Below are 21,912 nucleotides of genomic sequence, written 5' to 3'. Positions count from 1 at the left end.
GCATCACATGTAAGGTAGCCTATACAATACAAGGAAAGTACAGTGATGGGTTAAAGAAGAAGGGGCTTTCCAAGTAGTGTGACTGGTAGAGCTCTTATGAGGAAGGGGTGCCCAATGACCTTCAACTTTGACCTCCAAAATCTAATGAATACATCCTCAATTTAGGGTAGAGATTTGTACATAGCTTAGGAGAATCTCTGTAAGTGTTCTTGAGATACACTATGTGGACAAAAGTCTTTGGCCACACCTGTTGATTATTGATGATGAGGTGTTTCAAGCAGACCTGTTGCCTCAGCACCTAGCCATGCAGTCTCCATTTACCATCATTTGTGATCCTAAATAGGTCGTTCTGAAGAGCTCAGTGACTTCAAGCATGGTACTGTGATGGATGCCACCTTTGCAGTAACACAGTTTGTGGAATTTCATCCCTGCTGGATATTCCATAGTCACCTGTCAGTGATATTAGAAAGTGGAAGAGTTTAGGAACAACAGCAACTCAGCCAGAAAGTGGAAGACCAAGTGATACGCCCCGAGGCCCTTTTCAGGCATTTGGGACATCCAGAGCACGACCAGGGGCTCATGACAACTCTTAGACCTGCCCAGACAGTACTCCAGGCTGGTGGTCATCAACAGGTGGCCTGGGGAGCTTCTCATCCAGCCCCCAAATAGGATTAAAAACAGAAAATGTGAGGAGGTAAAAAGATGTTGTGGTGGTCAGGATATCTATGTCTCTACATCCCTAATCAGTCAACCCCAGGACAATCAAGATTCCAACCGCTTTATCAGGAATGACCAATCGTTTGATCCCTTTGTTCAACTTTTCACTCCAGGCTCTTAAAGAGTGAGATTAAGAACAAAAGACCCCGTTTCACCAACCAGAACACAGCATATCAACACCAAACCTAGAGATGAACAACACTGCAGCCCTAGAATTATGTGGCTAACATTTCAATCAACAGGCGATAGGAACTGATCTGTCCTAGGCCATGCTTACTCACCAAATTCATCCCTTACTCTAACACATTGTTAATTTTGACAGCTATTTTTGATTCTAGTGTCAGTCTTAGTCTTTAAATTAAATGCCTTTTAGTTTTAGCCACATTTAGTCATTTCTACCATTTATAGATTTTGCTCATGAAAACTTAAACATATTTTAGTCTAGTTTTAGTCTGCAAAAAGCCCTTACATTTTCGTCCTAACTCTAAGTCCAAGCATTTATTCTCTCAACTGAAACTGGGACCAATGGTAGTGTGTTCTATGACCTCTGAAAAACCAGCTTTCTACAGCCGAGAGATTTTGAATTTTCACCAAAAACTAAATTACATTTTAGTCTCGTTGTAGTCATCATGACGAAACTGAACTTACTTTTAGTCAGTCTCAGTTGTCAAAAATCTATTCTTGGCTAGGTTTAGTCGAGTCTTTCTTATAGAAAAAGCTTAATTTCTAGTCAAAGTTTTAGTTAAGGAAATTAACACTACTCTGCAGTAAAGGTGTGTACTTTGTTATTTTTTCCATGCCCCTATTAACATGGAAGGACTTCCAGACCACGACTGGGGTTGTGTGAATCGGCCTTCCCAGCCCAGTGTCGTCCACAGGTGGGCTTACTCGACATTATACACCCTCAGACTCAATTTTATGCCCAAACTCGAGTACAAGCTGCACACAGTACAGTACATCCAAAGAATTCAGGGGGAGATCCACTTTTATGACACTTAAGAGCAATATTTTTGCTTGCCAGATTCGCAGATTTCACTCATCTTAACACGTTTTGTGTCTTGAAACAAAATGTACATCTGGGCTTGAAGGTGAGTGTAGGTAAAAAATAAGTATAATGGGATAATTTGATGAGCAATGTGGAAAATTCCTTCGCTATGGTTTAAATTTTTGAAAACAAAACAGAGAGTGAAGCGAAAAAAGCCATGCAGTTTTCACTTAGAAATCAGTTTAAGCATGCAGTTTAACAAGAAAGAGGCCATTTTAAAGTGTTAAGTACGTAACATCACTTTCTGAAATACAAGGACCAGAGAGCGCGGCCTGTTACAGACATATAAACGGTGTTTTTACGGTGAAGGAATTTAATGCAAGAGCTCCACCTGTCCAACTGTGTGCAGAGTCAAGCTGCACTCTGCTGCCCTCTTGTGGACACAAACTAACTTCAGTTAAGAATAAAAAAACCATTCCTGGTTGTGACACTGTAAAATGGTTAAAGAAAATTTGTTTTTATTTGTTTCTGGACAGTCTTTTCCTTCACTGGTTAAATACAACATCACATGTAGCCACACTGCAGCCCTCGTTTGTCTACCAGGGCGGCTTAAACAAGGACTTCATCACAAACTGAACAGTTAAGTTCATTGATCCAGGCAGATTAAGACCATTTCTTAGAAAGTTGTGAGGCTGAGGAGCACACTACAAAAAATGCCCAGAAAAATCAGCTCAGAAACGGAAACTTCCTAAATAAACTTAAGAATGCCAGCTGGAAAAGCATTTAGCTGAATACAGAATTTCTGTTTTTTCACTGAGATTAAATTTTCTACTCAGTTTATATGAAATGAGATCCTTTGTTGCATTAGCATTGTTCGAAGTGTTTACTTCCTGTGCTGGAGGGTTTTTCCACCCAGAGCCCGTCCACTTTCAAAACTTTCCACAAAAAAAGACTAGAGTCTAATCAGTCAAAACTGCAGGGATGGAAACAGCTTTAAACAAAGTTTGCTTCAGATCAGGACCGGTAATCTGGAAAGCTCTCTAGCTGAAGATAAGAGAACTGCTGATCCTGGTATTAAAAATTTCCTGTCCGATATAAAGTAAAATAATAAAGTCTAAAATAACAGAAAACAATTCCATTTGTAATTAAAAAAAAAAAAAAAAGAAAATATAAATGTCAGAAATAATACATGTATTTACACAGATATGCACACAGAGAATACACACATACATTAACAGACTTGTACACACAGATCTGCACATGCACAGACAGCGCACATACTCCTCGGCAAAACGTTTAAATCTCAGTCACAGTTGTTCTCACATCTCTACAATCTAAAGTCTCCACAGTCACAGATGTGGGCCTTCATTACAAACATTTCATAATTCACAATGTGCTTATGACTGCAGACAAGCTTTATCCAACAGCAGATGTGCTGCAAGCCAAATGGAGCTTCTTTATGGGGTACAATGGCAGTAGATTTGGATCGTACATGGTGATAATGAAGCTACAGGAAGCTGTGGTCTAATCCATCAGTGCTCATTGAATCATTTTATGTACAAAACATCCTGACTTAAGGGAAAGATGATCCCTAGAGGTCTAAGAATTTCAGATTTTTCATTCCCAGTGTATCTTATGCACTCACCAACCAGTTCATTAGATATATGTTCAACCGCTCAGTGACGCAAATATCTAATCAGCCAATCACATGGTAGCAAGCAATCTACTTAGGCATAAAGGCATGGTCAAGACGATGTGCTGAAGTTCAAACTGAGCATCAGAATGGCCAAGAAAGGTAAGTCAAAGGACCATAGTTGTTGGTGCCGGACAGACTGGTCTGCTGGGATTTTCATCTCTAAGGTTTGCAGAGAGTGGTCTGAGAAGAGGAAACAGTAAGCTGCAGTTCCCTGGGTAAAATGCCATCTTGATGGCCGAGGTCAGAGGAGAATAGCTGGACTGGTTTGTGCAACATTAACTTCAAAACTACTCATTACAACACATCGGGCATTGAAGCAGATGAGCTACAGCTGCAGAAGACCACAGTGGATGCCACTGAGGTGACAGTTCATACATCCATCCATTTTCTACACCACTTATCCCATTTGAGCTGGAGCCTATCCCAGCTGTCATTGGGCAAGAGGGGGGTACATCCTGGACTGATCACCAGTGAACACCTCACACATACAGCCAATTTAGAGTCACTAACTAACCTAAGGAGCATGTCTTTGGTGCTTGGAAGAAGCCATAAAACCTGGACAGAACCCATGTGTGCATGGGGAGAAGAAAGCCCTGGGTACGTAGGAAGCGAAACAGGAACCTTACTGCAAGGCAACAGCTCTAACCCCTGTGTTGCCATGCAGCCCATAGTTCAAACACAGATCACCAAAATTAGACAACAGAGGATAAGAAAAACATTGTCAGGTCTGGTAATGCTCAAGTTTTGCTATGGCACTCAAATGGTTGGGTCCGAATTTGCAGTAAATAATATGAAAGCCTGCCTAAACCCCAACCAAAACACGTTCAGCATCTTCCTCATTCTGATGCTCAGTTTGAACTTCAGCACATCGTTCTGACCATGTCTGCAAATGTACTGATTGCTGCCATGTGATTGGCTGATTATACGTTTCTGTTAACTGGTGTACACAGATGTACCTAATGAAGTGGTCAGAGAGTGCATATTCTATGCACCATTCACATGTATTGGTACAGTTGGGATGTAACAATATGCCCCTCTCACAATATTTTTGTACACTTTTTATACAAAGACATGAGATTTAAATGATTTTGAGTAAATAGGACTATTTATTTTACCTTTCTAGAACAATAACAGTGCAAATTATCTGTAATACGGTATTGCAATATATATTTTTGCCAATTAGATTTACACCATCAATATTTTATCTCTTTGTAATTGTATTGTGAGGTATATTGTTTCATCCCTTCGTACTATATATATGAGATGAATCACATTCAGACGTTGGCTTAGCTCAGATCACTAACAAACATGACTTCTAGTTATATCTGCTGAGCACAAAGCAAGTAAAAAGTTTTCCCAACAAGTTATTCTGGTTCATTTTAACAAGTTTTACAAACACTTTTTAAAGGTTTTAACTAACTTGATTCTCCTGTTTGCTTACAGGTAGAAGAATGCATGACAAACAACAGACCAGGGTTACAATCATGTCATGCTTACAGTAGGAAACTGTTGAGCATACCTGGAATTTCTCTGACCTACATGTGTCAGCAGGAATTAGAGATCTGAAGCTGGTGCTTGCAGACAGACAGCAGGGCCAAAGGGGGAGGATAAATGAAAAGAAAAAAAAAACCCTCCAAACTACAACCATTCTGACAGATCAACAGGTTCACAATGGATAAGAAGTGAATTCTTTTTGCGCCTGGCAGTGAAAACCAGTTTGATCAGTAACAAAGTCCAGTCTGCAGCCATCTTCATGGAAACATCCTTTGAGTCACTCGGACGAACAGTGTTTAACAGACTGAAAACAAGAAAAAAAAAAAAAAAGAAAATACATGAGTTATCTGGCAGACAGTATAAAAGGTGTGATGATACATGTGTGCGTGTTACAAGTAGAGTGTGACGCCTGGCGGCATTGTGGCGTTTGCGGTGTAGATTGCTTGTTCCCTCAGAGTGAGTCCGCTCCGTTGACGGTTTTTGAACGCACTCTTCATTCAAGCGCTGCGCAACTAAACCACAAACCGTCCGCCGTGGACAGTCACACAAAATCATACAGTATATATGCATAAAAAATGGTAAAAAAAGAAACCCAACGAATCAGCATGAAGACACGACACCTCAGAGGAAAGGAAGAGCCAAGAGGCCGGAGCTCAGACAGGTCAGAGTGGAGGGTTAGTCAAGATTTCTGTCAAAATCTGAATTTTTTAAGCTGACAGCCGTCACCATAAAGCAGTTTAGAATTATTAAGAGGGAAATTTATACAATGTTTTTACTAAGTTTGAAAGTAAAATGCCCCAAGCCCCTAAACACACATATATATATTTAACTATGAACAAACATCACTGAGATTTCTACCTGAAATCATCGGATGATAAAATGTGGCTAACTCATGACAAGCCACAATTTAAAGGTTTGGTCAAGTTCAAAACAACACTACTGGAGGCATTCCTGTTAATAGAATAAAAATCAAATGGCGTTTCCCCAAGGCAGATTATACATTCATAATACTATGTGAGTGCAGGTGTGTTTGTTGTGTGAAAGAAAAGCCACAGGATATCACTGATCTGCACCAAAGCAGAGTCATATTTTCATATGTGTGAGTATGTGTCATCATGGCTCCTGTCCTCACGACTGAAGCACATTTCCGTAGGAAACAATTGCACCTCATTGGCTCAACCAAGTCAGCCAATCACCAATGACGGAAGCCAGCGCCCCTGGGCCCGCCCCATCGCCGAGACCAGCTGGTTTGTTGGTTAAGAATGAGTGTTTGTGAGTGTCTGTGTGCGTATTTGGGGACAGTCCATTCAGCGTCTTCGGGGATGGAGGAGAGGGGATGCGGTTTCCGTGGTGATGAGAGTGAAGTGTCGACGAGCAGAGGGAGAGGAGGAGTCTAAACCTCTGCTCCTTTCAAGCCGATTCGTTCCTCCTCCTGTCAGTCACTGTTGGGCTTCTTCAGGGAGAAGGCAAGGATGTTGAAGTGGCTGCTGAGCTGCTGAACCTACAATTGAAAAAGCATCATCACCAACTTGTTTACATCATTCAATCAATCGATCAATCAACCAATCAATCAATCAGTTATCTCAATATACTGAACAAAGAGGGCAGTGGGCATTATTGAAATGATTAAGACTCAAAGGTGACGCTGGGTGGATTTTGGTGCATTCTGAGTAGGGATGGAGATTAAAACCAGGTTGTGTGAATACTTGGTTCCTTATTTTTTAAAACCAAAACTCACTGACTTCTTAGCTTATAGATACTCCTACTGAGTCTCAAGGGTTTGGTGATGTTACGCTATTTTATCTTTTAACTGGAACAACAACATAGACCAGTTCTTGCAGAAAACACCATGAGCTTAAAGCACATTAACACCGTGCATCAACTTGGAGCAAAATATGGTTCTTAAACTGTTGGCTTTGAGGAAAAAAGACTCCAGCTGTGCTGAGTGTAACACTGCTTTTATACTGTTACAGGACACTTATCTCCCTTATCTGCTCAGATCAGGGCTGAAAAGCTGCAACATACTTTTTTAGTGAGTGCCAATAGTTAAAAATAATAATCCAATGTTGAAATCAGAATAAAGTTAATTAGTAGACTTATTGAGCAAACAGACAGTAGTATTATGATGTCTTCAGGGTACGCTCAGTAAAAAGACAATTAGAGAAGTGTAAACAAAATGAAGATATGTTTAAATTTCACAAGAATATTCAAATTTTGTTTTGATGAGACATTTAAATAGCTGCAGTTGTGAAGATGAGGACTGTTTAATTCAGTTATATTGCACAGATATAACAGGTGGAATGGCCTTTTAAACTTTTTAAGTCAAGCTCTATTCAGCTAATACCACTTCTGCTGAAAAAATATGGTAATTTTTATCTCCACTAAACAATAGAAAAGGCTCAGTCGTTGTTTGGATAAGGGCATAGATCAGTACTGACTGATAAGGTTATCAATATCATGAAAAATGAATAATCTCCATCCCTGTTTCTGAGAAAGCTAGGGTAATCGTTAACCTGTTTTTGGTCTATATGCTAAGGTACGCTAACTACAATATTTACCATAAAATCTAGAATGTAAAATGTATGCAGAACGCAAACAAATGTGAGATCTGTAGAATACAAAATAAACTAAGATGTAATACTAATGTGGAAAAAAGGATTACTCCTTGGCTCAAATTAGACTACCTCACACACTATTTCCCAACTTTTCTTTAAACCGTTATATAGCAAAGTGTTGAATACAATCAGTCTGTATTTTGGGTGTTTTTCAGAGGGAGAATGGTTTTAACTGTCTAACTGTGTGACTATTCAAACTGCATTCAGCAAGGTCCACAACGTTTAGAAGGAACCACAGGTCTGACTTGAACCACCTGACCATTTGATAGTTCCCCCTTTCTCTATAAATACAGCAGCATGCCCTAATGAGGGTGATAGGCTGTTAAAAGTGGTACCACCAGCCTTGTCCACATCTTTTTTTTTTTTTTTAATCCTGCCATTATTTTCAGACTGAAGCAGCAGTTTGCAATACTCAATTTATGGGGACTCATTTTCAGTCATGTCAGACTGCGTACAAGTCTTAGCATTTTATAATGTTGTAATAATTATACTGGTATAAAGGAATTAAAAAATGACAAACAGGTACTGCAGAACTTAATTTAATACAATGAAGTTTATGTTGTATTTTTTTTCTATTTCAGTAGTGTGTGTTCACTTACCACTGATACGCCATAGTGTATGTGTGCTAGTATGACAGCCGCCGTCCACACATACAGCAGCAGCGTCTCATTTCCGACCACTCCTGTCACTGCTAGCAACACTACAGCCGCCATCGGCAGCAACAACCAGCTGAATGCTTGGCAACGTGTGTTACTCATCTGACACACAATCAGCTTACACTGCAAAAAAAAAAAAAAAAAAAAAAAAAAAAATCAAACATTAAAAACATACAACATTAAATGCTCATTTCCATGAACTGTGTGGTAACAAATTTATCAGAAGCTCACCGTGACGTTAGCAAAGGCTGTCCCCACCATGAGGTAGTAGATCCTGGGCTGCAGCTCCAGGATGTTGGTGCGAGAAAAGACCACCCACGTGGTGGAAAGGATGAAGAGGAGGACGGGAGAGAAGAAGGGCAGGAAGGCTTCATACAGACTGCTGTGCTTCAGAGTGTTACTGCGATGAGCCCTAAAAAAATAAAGTGTTTAAAAAGTTAGGGCTCTGTGTGAAACAGTGATGCTACAATCTATTGTATATAAAAGATTAGCTTACTTAAGGACATTGTAGAGGCTCATGGGTAATGTCACAGTGAAGGAACAGGCTGAAAACCAAAAAGACATTTATTATTGTACATGCTTTAACCAAAATAATAAAATGCTAAGTCAAGATTGACCAATCACTACTCACCAATGATCATGAAGGTGAAGAGGTCTCTATACAGGAAATGCCACAGGATGGGCTGGTACCATGTTTCCACACCAACCACAGCAGTGACCAAGTAGACGAGGGAGATGGTCTGGAAGGAGACGAGACCAGTTGGTAAACTGCAGGCTAGTACTTTAGTATTTACCAGCAAGACAATGACCAGAAGCAAATACCGAAAGCTACACAGAAATGGTTTAAAGACAACAAGGTGAATGCTCTCGGCTTTTTATAGGCACTGTATATGTGGGGCTGAGCAGATGGTCAAAGCTAACAGTGCATTTCATCTTATGTAGTTCAGTCCAGTAAGCTAGTTTACACCTGTATTCTCTAGATAAGAACATATCCAGTACTAATAAATTCATATTGAGGTTCATGTGAGATTTGTGAGTCCATACCACTTGGCTGATGTCATAACCCCAGGGCAGGAACAAGATGCCGGTGTTGTATTTCTCCCAGTGAGATAGAATGAAGGAGAACAGCACCACCCACAGGATGTAATACAGTGTGGCCACACCCACACCACTTTCCCCTCGCCCAAAAATGGAGTAGACGGTGGCCACAAAGAAGATGCAGGCCCAGCTGTCCAGGCCGTGGTCGAACAGCTCTCCCAGTGGCGTGGAGGAGTTTGTGCGACGAGCCTGTTTACCATCAACACCATCTACACAATACAAAAAAAAGAACAGTTTATAACATACTGTCCATGTTTAGGTTTACATAAACATCTAAAACCCACAATGTTTTCTGTTTCAACTCAGGCAAAGCTTTAGCCCACACTCACATAACTGCACAGTGTCTCTGAGGAGCCACATTCCTGCTCCCACCACTGAATTCACTGTCATACAAACTGGACTGGACTACACTCAGTTCATCCACACATGGAAGTATTCTGCACATATTCTCATAAGAAACACCCTTTGGAAAGTTGTTTTAATGCTTCACAGACCAATCAGCACGGCCTTTAACTGACTGACAGGGGAAAACTGGAGGAAATCAGCATGACTAAGTGACTTTGCAGCTATTATTGAGCCACTATCGACAAGGTTAATTTCAGCTTGCCCCTTAGGTAATTTTATTATTACTCCTTTGAGTTTTGAGGGTTCAGTAAATAAAAGCGCAATGTCATATAGAAACAAAGACCTAAAGAGTACATACACTAAAAAAATTCAAACCTAGGCAAGTAGGGCTGAAAGATTTTTTAAAAATATTGAAAAGCAATTATTTTGATATATACTGTGATCTTTTATATGACTTATGGTACCAAAGAGTGACAACTTTTCCCTGATTATTCTTTTTGTGATGAAAGAAAAACATAAAATTGTTATTGAGAGTATGAACATAATGAAAATTGTAATTTTTTGCAGTTGCTGCACATTCAAAGATAATTTACTCTTACATCTGCAAATAAAATGTGAACCAGAAAATTCCTGTTGCTACATATTGGCATTACAATGGTACTTAAAATGAATGGAAATAAGCACTTTTTCTACAAATAAAAAGCAAAAACAGCCTTATTTTCAGCTTTTTATATCTTGAGAGAGGATGTTTATGTTGAATTGCCAGGTGAATGGAGCGTAAAATAATTGCAATGAAATATTTTTGAATTTAAATCAGATAGACGTTTCAATTTAAGTTTCAATTGCAGTTTACAGCTGGAAGGTTTTATTTAGAGTTTCTTGTGACACATTCCTTGTGCTAAAAATTACACTCATGCTAATGTTGCTCTGTTAAAGTGCCTTATTTAGCTTTAGGGATGTGGGGAAAGAAATCAGAGTGTGGCACAGTCACGTCAGTGTATTTCTTTTACATTGTCATTTAAATGCCTTGCATGATCACACCATTACTCATGAAGTAAACATTCAACCCTTCAGTACTTCTAACTCCTGAATCAAAGCCCATTTCAATAATTATTTAACCTGCATCAGTTAGTTTCTGGCCACCTGAGGGCAATGAAAAATGCTGAAAACAACAGAATTACCCACATAAATATGATTAGCAAGTGTTTACTGCTCCAGAGGACTTTACATAGAGATGAGTTTGCATGTGCAATATTCACCGTACCCTTTCTTTAGCCAGATCACTCAGGTTCTGTATTTTTCCCTTTTAAATGTGCCTAACCTGTCCCACCCAAACACAGATGTGAGAGCTTTTTGTCTCTGTGACCTGAATCTATGAAAGTCACTGCCTCTTGATATCAAAACATGGATATTCTCTTTCTAGGTGCTTCTGAAAGAGAACCAAAGGCCTGTCTTTTTGTCTGGCTTATATTTTGCAGTAGTTTATAGCCTTATTTGATGTTTCATCATCTTTTTAACAACTGTCAATCTCTGGTATTTTTTTCTGGTATTCTTTTAACTGCTATTCTTTTAACTAGTTTTTGTGATTCCTATAATATTCTATCATAGTAATGGCAATGAATTTATCCAACTGCCATCAGTTTCTCTTATTAGCCTCTCAGTTTTTAGTAAAGCACATTACACATTTATGTATGAAAGGGGCTGTTGCTGTATACATACCCAGGCTAAGTTGAGTGGAGCTGAGTTCCCTTCAGCAGCATTGTTTTGCACTCTATCAACACCTCAGACAAATATCTGCCCCACAAACACATTCATCATATCCACTGTCATCAAAAATATTGACTAGTTCAGCTTTAAACAAAAACTATTGATCCTATCAGCTGTGAACCACTGAGCTGACGAGTCCAGCAGGCAGCAAAAATAAAATAGGAGGGAGAATGGGAAAAATACTGACAGTGTACAATCATAACATAAATCCATGTTGACAGTTAACATTTTTCCAGGATGCACACTGAAATGTTTCGCTTTGCTTGAGGGCATTTCAAGAGGAGAAGAAGACATAGTAATTCATAAATTTCACTCAGAAAAATAGATAGCATGCTTCCTCTTTATTAAATACCTGGTAAGCATGTTCTTATCAGACCTTTTTTAATATTAACAATGAAATACTTTCAGTTTTTCCTTCTAAACCAGTACCAGCAAACAGCATGTTAATATTGGTATACTTTATGTATCTGAAAAAAAGAATATTCAGTTCATACAGTCCTCAATAAACAACAGCAGGTTTCAACTAAGTATTCAGATTAGATTGGAGCCTTGCAGTGTGCGAGACGTTTTTCTGTTTATATTACTTAAAACTGCAACAAAACTTAAATACATCAAACAAAGAAACAATAAGGACTAGGGTACATAATGACAAACAAAATAAATTGGTAGTATGGTATGGTATTTCGTAGCAGAAAGCGTATTGTTCTCCCTAGAAGCCCCCCTACCTTCTCTATAGTAGTTATGAATACAGCCCTGGCTTCACTGTACAGAGTCCATACAGAGAGGAAAACAGCACACAGGGGTTACGGGGGTGAGGACTCACCGAGTGTGTAGGCCAAGAAGTTGAAGATCCCTGCAGCAACCCAGACCCAGCTAGGCACGTGTTCATGTCCTGCAGCTGTGACACAGATAATGTAAATATGCAGCATACCATAAAGACAAAAAGAAAAACCTGCAGCCATGCATTAACCTCAGCAAAATGTAACTTTTCTAAACACGTGCATTATTTACTTTAACAATTTCTCTAACAAGAACACATTTTATGAGGAAGTTCACTGGTGTTTGTAGCACTTTGAAGTTAAAGGTCATCAGCTTGTGCATGTGTTAAACCTGTAAAACCTTGTTATGGTCTACAAATATTATTGTGTATGTTAGCTCTGCGGTGTTTGTGTGGGCCTGAAGGACGTAAAGGGTTAGTGATTATCCTTGGCCAGAATTGACAGTGATGCCATGGACTTTGCCTTTCATAAACAAACTCACAAACACACACGCCTCTGGTTTTCTGTCTGGTCTTTGTCAATCCCCTTGAGCACTAGATAAACACGCTAAGGTGTAACAGAAGTATGAGGGAGAGGAGGGGGAGGAGGACCTACCAGAGGCAGTGAAGTCATAGTCGTAGAAGGCCAACATGAGGAAATTCAACACAAGAAACATAAAGCCTGTAAATGTGATGAGGTTTGGAGCCAGCCATGTTGGTAAATACTGTTAAGAAAGACAAAAAGAGACAATAATGAGTTATAAATAATTAACAAGTCACATGGCTCTTGAAAACTGTCTTCAACATAATATAAGCCAAGGATGGGAACGAATACTTGAGTAACAGGAAAAACACTGAGGAGAAGAACTAAGCTAGACTCCTCTGTAGTCCTCAGAGGGAGAAAAGATGATGCTGATGGCATTAATGATGATGGTATTGAAGTCCCATGATGAAGATGATTTGTTTAATTACTATCATGATGATGATGATGATGATGATGATGCTGAAGTATATATAGGATAAAAGCTGCCTCTATGCAGCCTGTGCATTTCCATCCATTTGTCCAATCAGACTGAAAGCAGTTTGGGGCACTTACTAATGTTGTTCCCTCCAGTACTTATTGTATCATAGAAATATCAATTCGATGCTTAGCCACATGAGCTTAGAGCACAAGGAAAACCCACCCAGAGGGATTGAGGGCTGATTTGTGTCGACAAAGCTGCTGTAGCTACAAACATATGGACACTGAGTTTTATTAAGTAACTCAGATCCATTGGTTCATCATCAGTATCTGCAATATCAACTCTGCTGACAAATGTTGGCACACTGGCAAATCATGAAGCATGAACAGATGTCTGTTACAGATTTGTATCTGTTGTAGCACAAATGTATTGCTGGCATCCACACATCTAACTACTGATTTAGATGACAAGTTTTTTTTTTCCATCAGGTGTATGAAATGACCTGGAGGACAAACTCATGTTTTCAAACATGAGAGGAAATGTCAGCATTTTGTGAGTCTTACACCAAAATAAGTGTTTTTTTTTTGTTTTGGTAACTGGTTAAAATGTCATTTTAAACATTGGTATTGGATTTTAACAATCAGTGCATTGCTAGCCCTTGTCCGCCTGACACTTGTTGACTTTTAAGGAGTATTTAAAGCCAAGATAGTACTTTACAAGCTCTGTTTACTTAACAGTATAGGACAAGTTTTATTTCAATGCAAAATTATGACCTAATGAAGGAGAAAAGCAAATTAAAAAGTCAACCCCTCCATCAGTCAGAAATGTGTTGTTTCCTATTCAACAGGTTGTGAGCAGTGAAGTGTCATCTTGCAACACACAATGAATGGGCTAAACTTTAAACTGGTATATTATTCACATCTTTAAAAAGAATGCAGCCAATTTTTCAAATTTAAAAAACAGAAAGTTATTTTAAGTGTGTCTTTTACACCACATTTTATGGTAAAATGCAGCCAGTCTTGGGAGATCTCCACTAGGAGAAAATTTCAAACTTCCCGCATGATGATTTCCATTGTGTTCAGCGTTTACCATAAGACAGCCTTTCTGTGCAGTTCTTTCTAGTGCCATCTGTTTTCACTATGTATAATCCAGCAAGCTACATGTATGGTAGTTGAGCTCTCTGCAGACAGTGATAATTGTGAAGTACAGACCCACAACCAGTGAGCCTTGCTGCTCACCTCTGCTGTCACTTGATGTTTTAAACAGAAAAGTATTTTCGATCAATTCAGCACTTTAAGATTTATTTACTTAACAGTATACCACAGTTTTCTTTGAATGCATGTCTATGACCTCACAAGGTAAAAAAGCAGCCAAAACGTTGTGCCACCAGCCTATATCATCACTATATATGCGTCAAAGAATGTATTGAGCAGTGAAGTGGCTGTTTATAGCATCAGGTTGCATGCAATGTGTGACTGCAGCAGCTGCTTGTGGTGATGCATGAATCAGCAAGCATTATATACCAGTAAGCTGCAGCCAACTTTCAAGAGGAAATATTAAGCCTTAAAAATGCATTGTATACACTGACTTTTACGGTAAAAGAAATGAAACACTGCTGTCACACTTTCTGAACAGTTCGATGTCTGTTGTACAGTTTAGATTTGAGGAATATGGACATGGCATTTTTAAATTTACTGTCAGGCAGCAGAATCTATCTTATAAATGTGCCAGTGTTGTATCCTATTCTTAACAAGGAAGCAAGACTTTCTGAGAAATTAACATAGTTTTTTTTTTTTATCAGCTGCAGTAGTGATATAAAAACAGCCGAGTATCTTCACAAGCTAGAACAAACTATGACAGCCAACCAGAGACTGATATGTTCCGGCTCACATGAAGGAGAGGCTGATGTCTGAGGTCGTCTTGTATCACAGCAGATGGTAGGAAACCTCATGAATGATGTATGTTTGCACACACACACACACACACACCCACACACACACATAGGTCTTTCTTACCTTCACTACAAAGTTCCAGAAAGGATGCATGATATAGACGGAGAGGGGGTTCGAGTCCACTGCACTATACTGTAAAGAGACAAATCAGACAAGAAGTTATACACACTGAAGAACACTTGCATTTTTTCTTTTCATTTATCTGATCTCACGGCAGCCAACTAAGACTTTAAAAGGAGACACTCCATGGCTACCATACAACTTGTTTACTGGGCCGTTAGCCCGCCATCATGCATATCAAACAAACCTGATGCCAGTCTCTGTGACTTTATCCCGGCCTGACCAGCACGTGTGGCTGCTACAGTGTAATGCATTTTCTCTTATCCTCATACAGTTTGAGAGCTGAGTCAGTGTCAGTTTAAAAAGACATGATGCTGAGACATGAATGTGTTTGATAAAAAAAAATAAAAAGTTAACATGAAATGCAATCAATGAGGGCAACATTATCATGTACTACAAAACACTGTCAAACTAAGTATGCAAATTCATTTAAGGCCTGCAGACATGAGTCATGAAATCACTGTATTTGGCCAACCAAATGAGTTCCAAGCTAGCCATCGACTTGGGCCGGATTAATTCAAGCAACATGAGGTGGCTACACAGTAGGCTATTTAGACAATTTAAACAAAGACCTTGCTGTAAAAAAAGAACACTTCTGCTATTTGGATTTCCTTTCATTCTGTCACAAACTTGTTAAAGATTACCGTAAGAATGACAAGGACTTTAAGTTTAAATAAATACCCACATATTGTTATAACTGAAAACTAGCTAGATAACTATCAAGTATATGCTAAGCCTATGTGAGATTCAGCATGCGAGTGTTGGCCCCGCCAACATCTCTGATTCAGAGGGAAGAGAAAGATGACCGCAAATGAAGGCATGTTTCAGTGATTCTCTTCAACTTATTGTAGAAAGACATTAGCTCATATACAGTGTGAAAAACAAAAGCTAGTTTTACACGTCGCAGTGTACTCTATCCAAGAGTTACACAAACTAGGCAATAAAGATATTACATGATGCATAACATAAGTTTGAGTTACCCTTTGTGCATCAAACAAGAACTGCCTTAATTATATGACTAATTATAAATTGCAGAGTAATAAAAAATAATGCCTGCCTTATACCACATTTCAACTTTTATTTATTGAAAGTCATAGTCAACTGAATATTGAAAATGTTGTCACACTCCGTTGAACAAGTAAGTGCAAATACCACATTAAGGAAAATGAAGGTGTGGTGTTGCTGTTTTGACAGCAGTGTACAGCCCATGTTGTATATACTCTCTTATCAAAAGACTATAATAAGTCAAAGGGTGTGCACTAGGCACACTAGGCTTAGTTTCCCTTCACCATGCTTGAGCACACTTGTCCCACGTTCCCACTCTGCTGCTGGCCTGCACTCAAATTTCTCTTAACCCAGCCAGGCCTGCATACATCATCATGTCGTAATATGACACGCACAAGCTAACGCTACAGCAACTTTACTCACTTTGTGGCTCGTTTTGATTCGTTTTGGTCAGATACAGCTCTGTATTTATGCTTTGCCTGGGTTCCTATCATTTTATGGTATTGATGTCTGTGTCTTGCCTGCATCCTGATGTTCATGATGTCTTAGCTGTGCAGTTCATGACTGCACTCTGATTGACGTCTGTGATGTCTTAGTTTGCATGGCATCACAGGTCATCTAGGTTTGGTTCTATATTGTCGCTCTTTATCGATGTAGATGAATTATTATCTGTCTAGATGTCACGTTCTGTTTCTGTCTTTTGTCTGGGTTGTTGCTTTGTTTTTGTACTTGCTTCTGCACTTGTCAAAGCACTTTGTAAACCCATGTTTTTAAAAGTGCTATACAAATAAAGTTATTATTATTATTATTATTGTAACGCTTCCCCATTTTTAAAATGATTGTTGAGAGAGAAAGTTGCATTGATAAGACATCATGTGCACACTGCACACCCTGTGCTTGTGTGCATGTATGAGCAATTGCACTGTGCTGAAGCACATCTCATCCATCTGTGCCAAGGCCAAAGAAAGCTAACTGTGGCAAAGCGGAGTACTCATTCTAGTCAAGCAAACTGGACATAAGGGCTCAAGCATGCTAAGGAATGGTGAAGATTGCCTAGTGTGGGTACACCATTAAAGAAGAAAGAAAAACAATATATTGACTGACTTATTCCAATATGATTATATTATACATATTTTATGAAATACATGTTTTCTTTATCCTTGTCCTAAATGTGCTCTGAGGAATGATGGCAAAAATGTATGTGTTGTCTTTCTTTATGTGAAAAATTAATAAGCTCTAGAAAAAAACCACCCATAATGATGATGTGTAATTTTGAAATATACATTTTACTGGAAAGAAGTGTTAAGTCTGATGGCCTGGATATGGTTGTAATATGGATGACAAGAAGTAAAAAAATAATATCATCAGTGGAACAAGCTCTTGCTCCTCATGTGCTTTCCAATTGCATGGTTGAAACACGATGTACAAACACTGTATAAAAGAAATCCTCAGTTCTTTCATTCACTCTGAATTTGTCATACTCTGCTCTCCTCCAGCCACTGATGCTTGGGGCACAGGAACTGAGACACGAAGGGAGCCACTTAAAAAGCTATTATTGGAAAAGGGTCTCTCATGATAAACAGCTCAGGGGAGCAGTTTCACACAGTAATCAAAGAAAGAGGTATTAGAGCGAGAGGGTCTAAAGAACCAGGGCGTGTGGCAATTAAGGACCAAACATATCTTATTCTTAAAAACTCACACATGAACTGGAGCCTTGGTAAATAAGATTTGCACATGCTAATTAAAATCATGATGAAACACATGAAAAGTTTTTGCAAAGGTTTTGGGGTAAGACCATTCATGTTTAGGGGTTTTTGATATGATTTAAACACTAAAAATAATTAAACAGATGCTAATTTTTGACCACAATGTGTCACTTTTTTGTGTATCTGTCCAAAGGAGGGGGCTCAGATTTGCTTAGATACCAGCATTGGGGTGGGGGGGTCCAGGAAAAAAGGCTGGTAACCACTGGCCTAGAGGTTAGGTTGCATCCACAGAAGCTTTTCTCCCATGTGGGAAACACAAGTTTGAAGCCAATCATTGGCTCCTTTCCCTGCACTCTCTCCTTTATTTTCTCCACATACCCACCCACCCAGTTAGTGCTGCACAATTAATCCAATCCCAAATGCAATCGAGATGCAGTGCGATAAAGGGCTTCAATTTCTTTGTATTAAAAAGGTTAAAATACCTGCAGTAAGTAAAAGTTTATAACAATGCCACTGAATTCGAACTACGCCTGTGCAATTAGTCAAAATTTAGATTAAATTGCAATCTGTGCTACTTTAATTTTCAAATTGCAGAAGGTGTAATATTTCTTTGACCTAAAAAAGTGTTATAATAGCTGGTATGCGATACCAGTTTAATAGATTTTTTGAGGCAGAGATGTTATGCTCTCACATCATGCAAACATTTAAATGTCATTATTTTCTAGATTAGTTTGCAAAAATCCCATGTTCCTTGTTTTTGTACATTTTTTTGTCATTAAAAATGAGATTTCAACTGTTCATATTTAATTTGCAAATATTTAAAATAATTGCAATTAGGTGTTTGTTCAATATTGTTCAGCTCTGGTTAAATCTAAAAAATACTGTGCTCGTTTCAATAAAGAGTAATGTTTTGTGAGGAAATACATGAAGTAAAGACCTTAAAAAATAATTGTGTATGAGACTGCAATTGCAATATGGGGGGAAAAAAAATCGCAATTAATTTTTTTTTCCAAAATTGTTCAGACCTAATTTGAACTATATAGAAGTAAGTTTATTGACAAAATGTTTATTTTGAATGGAAAATATGACAGTATTTTAAGCAGTACTGTAAAAACTTCAGGTTTGTATTTCATTGTGCAACTTAAAATGTGTATGTTTTGAGCTGTGAAATATGTGCTTCAAACTACCATTATTCTCTGCATTTTCCTTAATAACCACGCAAGTAGTCTCATGATTCCATCTCTCAGTTATATTGTTATCCTAAATAGCAGTATTGTTCAGTATAATCACAGACACACATTATTACCAAATCGAGCAGCACTACCCCCAATACAAAAATACAAACAAAAAAACCAGAAAAATGTACACATTTAAATGATGAGGGGCTTGAGGTGTTTTCTACTCCACTTTGTTTATAAATAACCTTAATATTAAGACAACAGTTTCATTATGTGCTCCACTAAAGATAACCTCATATATATTCAGCACTAGGGATGGGCGTTTGAAAGAAACCTGCCAACTCGAGCATCTATAATGTCACCGTTCAATTATTTGATTAACCGTTATGTATGTATAAAATAGGGGTGGGTAAAAAATACCGATTAATCGGTGCATCGCAATGTTTCCCCCCTCAATTCAATATCGATTCAGCAAATCCTCTGAATCGATTCACCTCCTGGCCAGTGGGGGTCACTGTGCGTGTGATTTGCGTTGTATGGACGGAGGCCGCACTTGACCACACAACAACCAACAATAACCATGTTATGTAAGATTTATCACAATTTCCAAGAGGAAAGAAATATTATTAAAGTTTACAGGCACTTTACTTTTTCAGTGTTTATACAGAACTGGCATGTTTTTTACTTTTGTACTCCTTAAGCACAAATAAGCTATTATTGTGCAAGTTTCTATTTTCGGATGTTTTATTGCTAGAAAATATGAGGTGACCTACCATGTATGTTCACATGGGCATGAAAATAATTATTAAAAATTGTCAACAGGTCATTTGTGTATTTCTGACTCTTACTGAATCAACATCAAAGCATTTAAATCAATATCGAGTTGATATTGAATTGAATCGCTACATAAAGAATCGAAATCGAATTGAATCATGAGGTTCTTAGCAAAACCCAGCCCTAGTATAAAAACATACATACATGGGCATATATGTATCAAATTTCCCTATGTAACAAAAACAGGTAACTAATGATTGTGTTTCTCAATGATTTATTTATTTTCACCCTTCGAAAGCCTTGGGTTCTTAAGCATAAACAAGGCATGGTCTATTGTATTACCTATTGCTTTTGTTAAAATCCACTCACAATGTCATGATGGTAGATATTGTTGTGCAGTGCAGAGTAAGACGTGTTTAGTCTCTTTATTAAAAGCCAACATCAGATCGACTAAATTCCCCGTGATCGACCAAATTCTTAATGACCAATTAATCGATCATCGATTAATTGTTCCCATCCCTATTCAGCACCCAACTCAAATGCACTTTTGAAGAACCTATGGTTAACTTTCCTTATTTACAATTTTCTGAAATCATTTAGTAATACTCAGTGTTTAATGTTCATTAAGTATGATGTTGGATTTGATCTGTTTTATAGCTGCAGCATGGGGGAAGTACCAAGGACAAATATTTAACTTTGTGGGACATAAAGTTAATCCTGATCTTAATATCAGCCTTATCAAAGCTTGGCTATCTCGCTATGTTCCATCCTCCGATAAGTGCCACTCCTGTTTTCCTCAGAACTCCACATCCAGTGACAGGACAACAGGCTCATTGTATCAGTAGTGCCACACTGAAGCTCATCTTTATGGACATTTACTGAACACAAAGATTTGTGTTATACTTAGAAAGGGGTCTTCTGGTTTAAACTTTTTAAAGACACATTTTCTTGATTGCAAGAATTCATGTAAAAGGGATTTCCCTTGTCAGCTCATGTTTACTGCCAGTGTTTGCCTTCAGTGTGCTGGTTCAAGTTAAGTGGTTTCGCCTTACTTATCCATTACAGCAGCTACTTTTCTCTGTCTCCTGTGGTTTCAATGTTAGGAAAACCGAAATATAGTCTTTCCAGATTATAAGGAAAAAACAGGGGGTGTCTGAAAGTGAGGAAACATGAATTAAAGCGTCGTTTCACAACCAAATACTGCAGTGTGTGAAGAGCTAACCACTAGCTTATATACAGAAAGAGATGCTAATCAATAACTTACTGAAATAATCTTCAAAATTAAAAATACTAATGCGCATTTTGTTTATTCAGCTTTCACACTGTCATAGCATAAATGCTACCTAGTGCACCACACATATACTGGCATGTTTAATGGTTAAATTAGGGGGCATAAGGTCAACCTTGTTATTACAAATGAGAGCTGAAGCACACTTTAAGTGCCATTGAGCAATACATTCAGTAAACATTAAAAATCTGTAAAAGTGCCATCACTGACCCCTTAATCAAAGGCTGATTGTTGTTTTATGAGAGGGAACCATACATATGCTATAATTACTAAAATGTAGCAGCAAAACCTCCTAAATAAAGTAATTATAGCCCGACTCATCCCCCAGGCTCCATTATTGATCATGCTTTTATTTTTTCATGACAGTTAGGCCAGTATCTTCTGCTAAATGTGTCTAAGTTCACACCTCTACACTAGGAAAGCTCCCTGCAGGTCGTGACAGATACGTTAGCTTTAACTGACAGACACTATCGGCTCAGAGGCTAACCGCTAACAGGCTATTATCATACCTTGTATTTGTCGAAGCCCGCAAGCTGCTCCTGAGTGACATATTCGTAAAGAGCCATGGTGTTACTGCCTGGCTCCACAAAAAGATAAATGGATATTTCTTCCCAATGGAAATGTAAATCCCAAACGTTAGCTGCCGTGTCGAAGCACCATTTAGCTCGGCCGTTGTCGTTCACGCCGGGTGAGGTGATGTCGAAACATTTGGGCCACTCCTACAGCCAGTAAACGTCCAGATGACGGGGCTCACTAGCGCCGCATGTGGCGTGGAGGATTCACACACAAAGCTAATG

The 21,912-nt window shown here is 38.6% G+C and overlaps 1 protein-coding gene across 1 annotated transcript; it reads right to left on the bottom strand.

Moving 5' to 3' along the window:
• Positions 1 to 2,198: 2,198 nt before the first annotated feature.
• selenoi (selenoprotein I) lies at positions 2,199 to 21,797 on the bottom strand. The gene is made up of 10 exons (XM_041805746.1): positions 21,625 to 21,797; positions 15,108 to 15,176; positions 12,747 to 12,855; positions 12,197 to 12,271; positions 9,208 to 9,470; positions 8,795 to 8,903; positions 8,660 to 8,708; positions 8,395 to 8,575; positions 8,107 to 8,286; positions 2,199 to 6,393 (listed from the first exon to the last, which is right to left on the bottom strand). Exons 1-10 carry the CDS (start codon positions 21,679 to 21,681, stop codon positions 6,286 to 6,288), a joined length of 1,200 nt encoding a protein of 399 aa, XP_041661680.1. The 5' UTR covers positions 21,682 to 21,797; the 3' UTR covers positions 2,199 to 6,285.
• Between the last annotated feature and the right edge of the window lie 115 nt (positions 21,798 to 21,912).

Source organism: Cheilinus undulatus, linkage group 14 (genome assembly GCF_018320785.1).
Source record: "Cheilinus undulatus linkage group 14, ASM1832078v1, whole genome shotgun sequence".
Taxonomy (NCBI): Eukaryota; Metazoa; Chordata; class Actinopteri; order Labriformes; family Labridae; genus Cheilinus; species Cheilinus undulatus.
The sequence above is the reverse complement of the archived record's forward strand: the minus strand, read 5'-3'. Positions and strand labels throughout refer to the sequence as shown.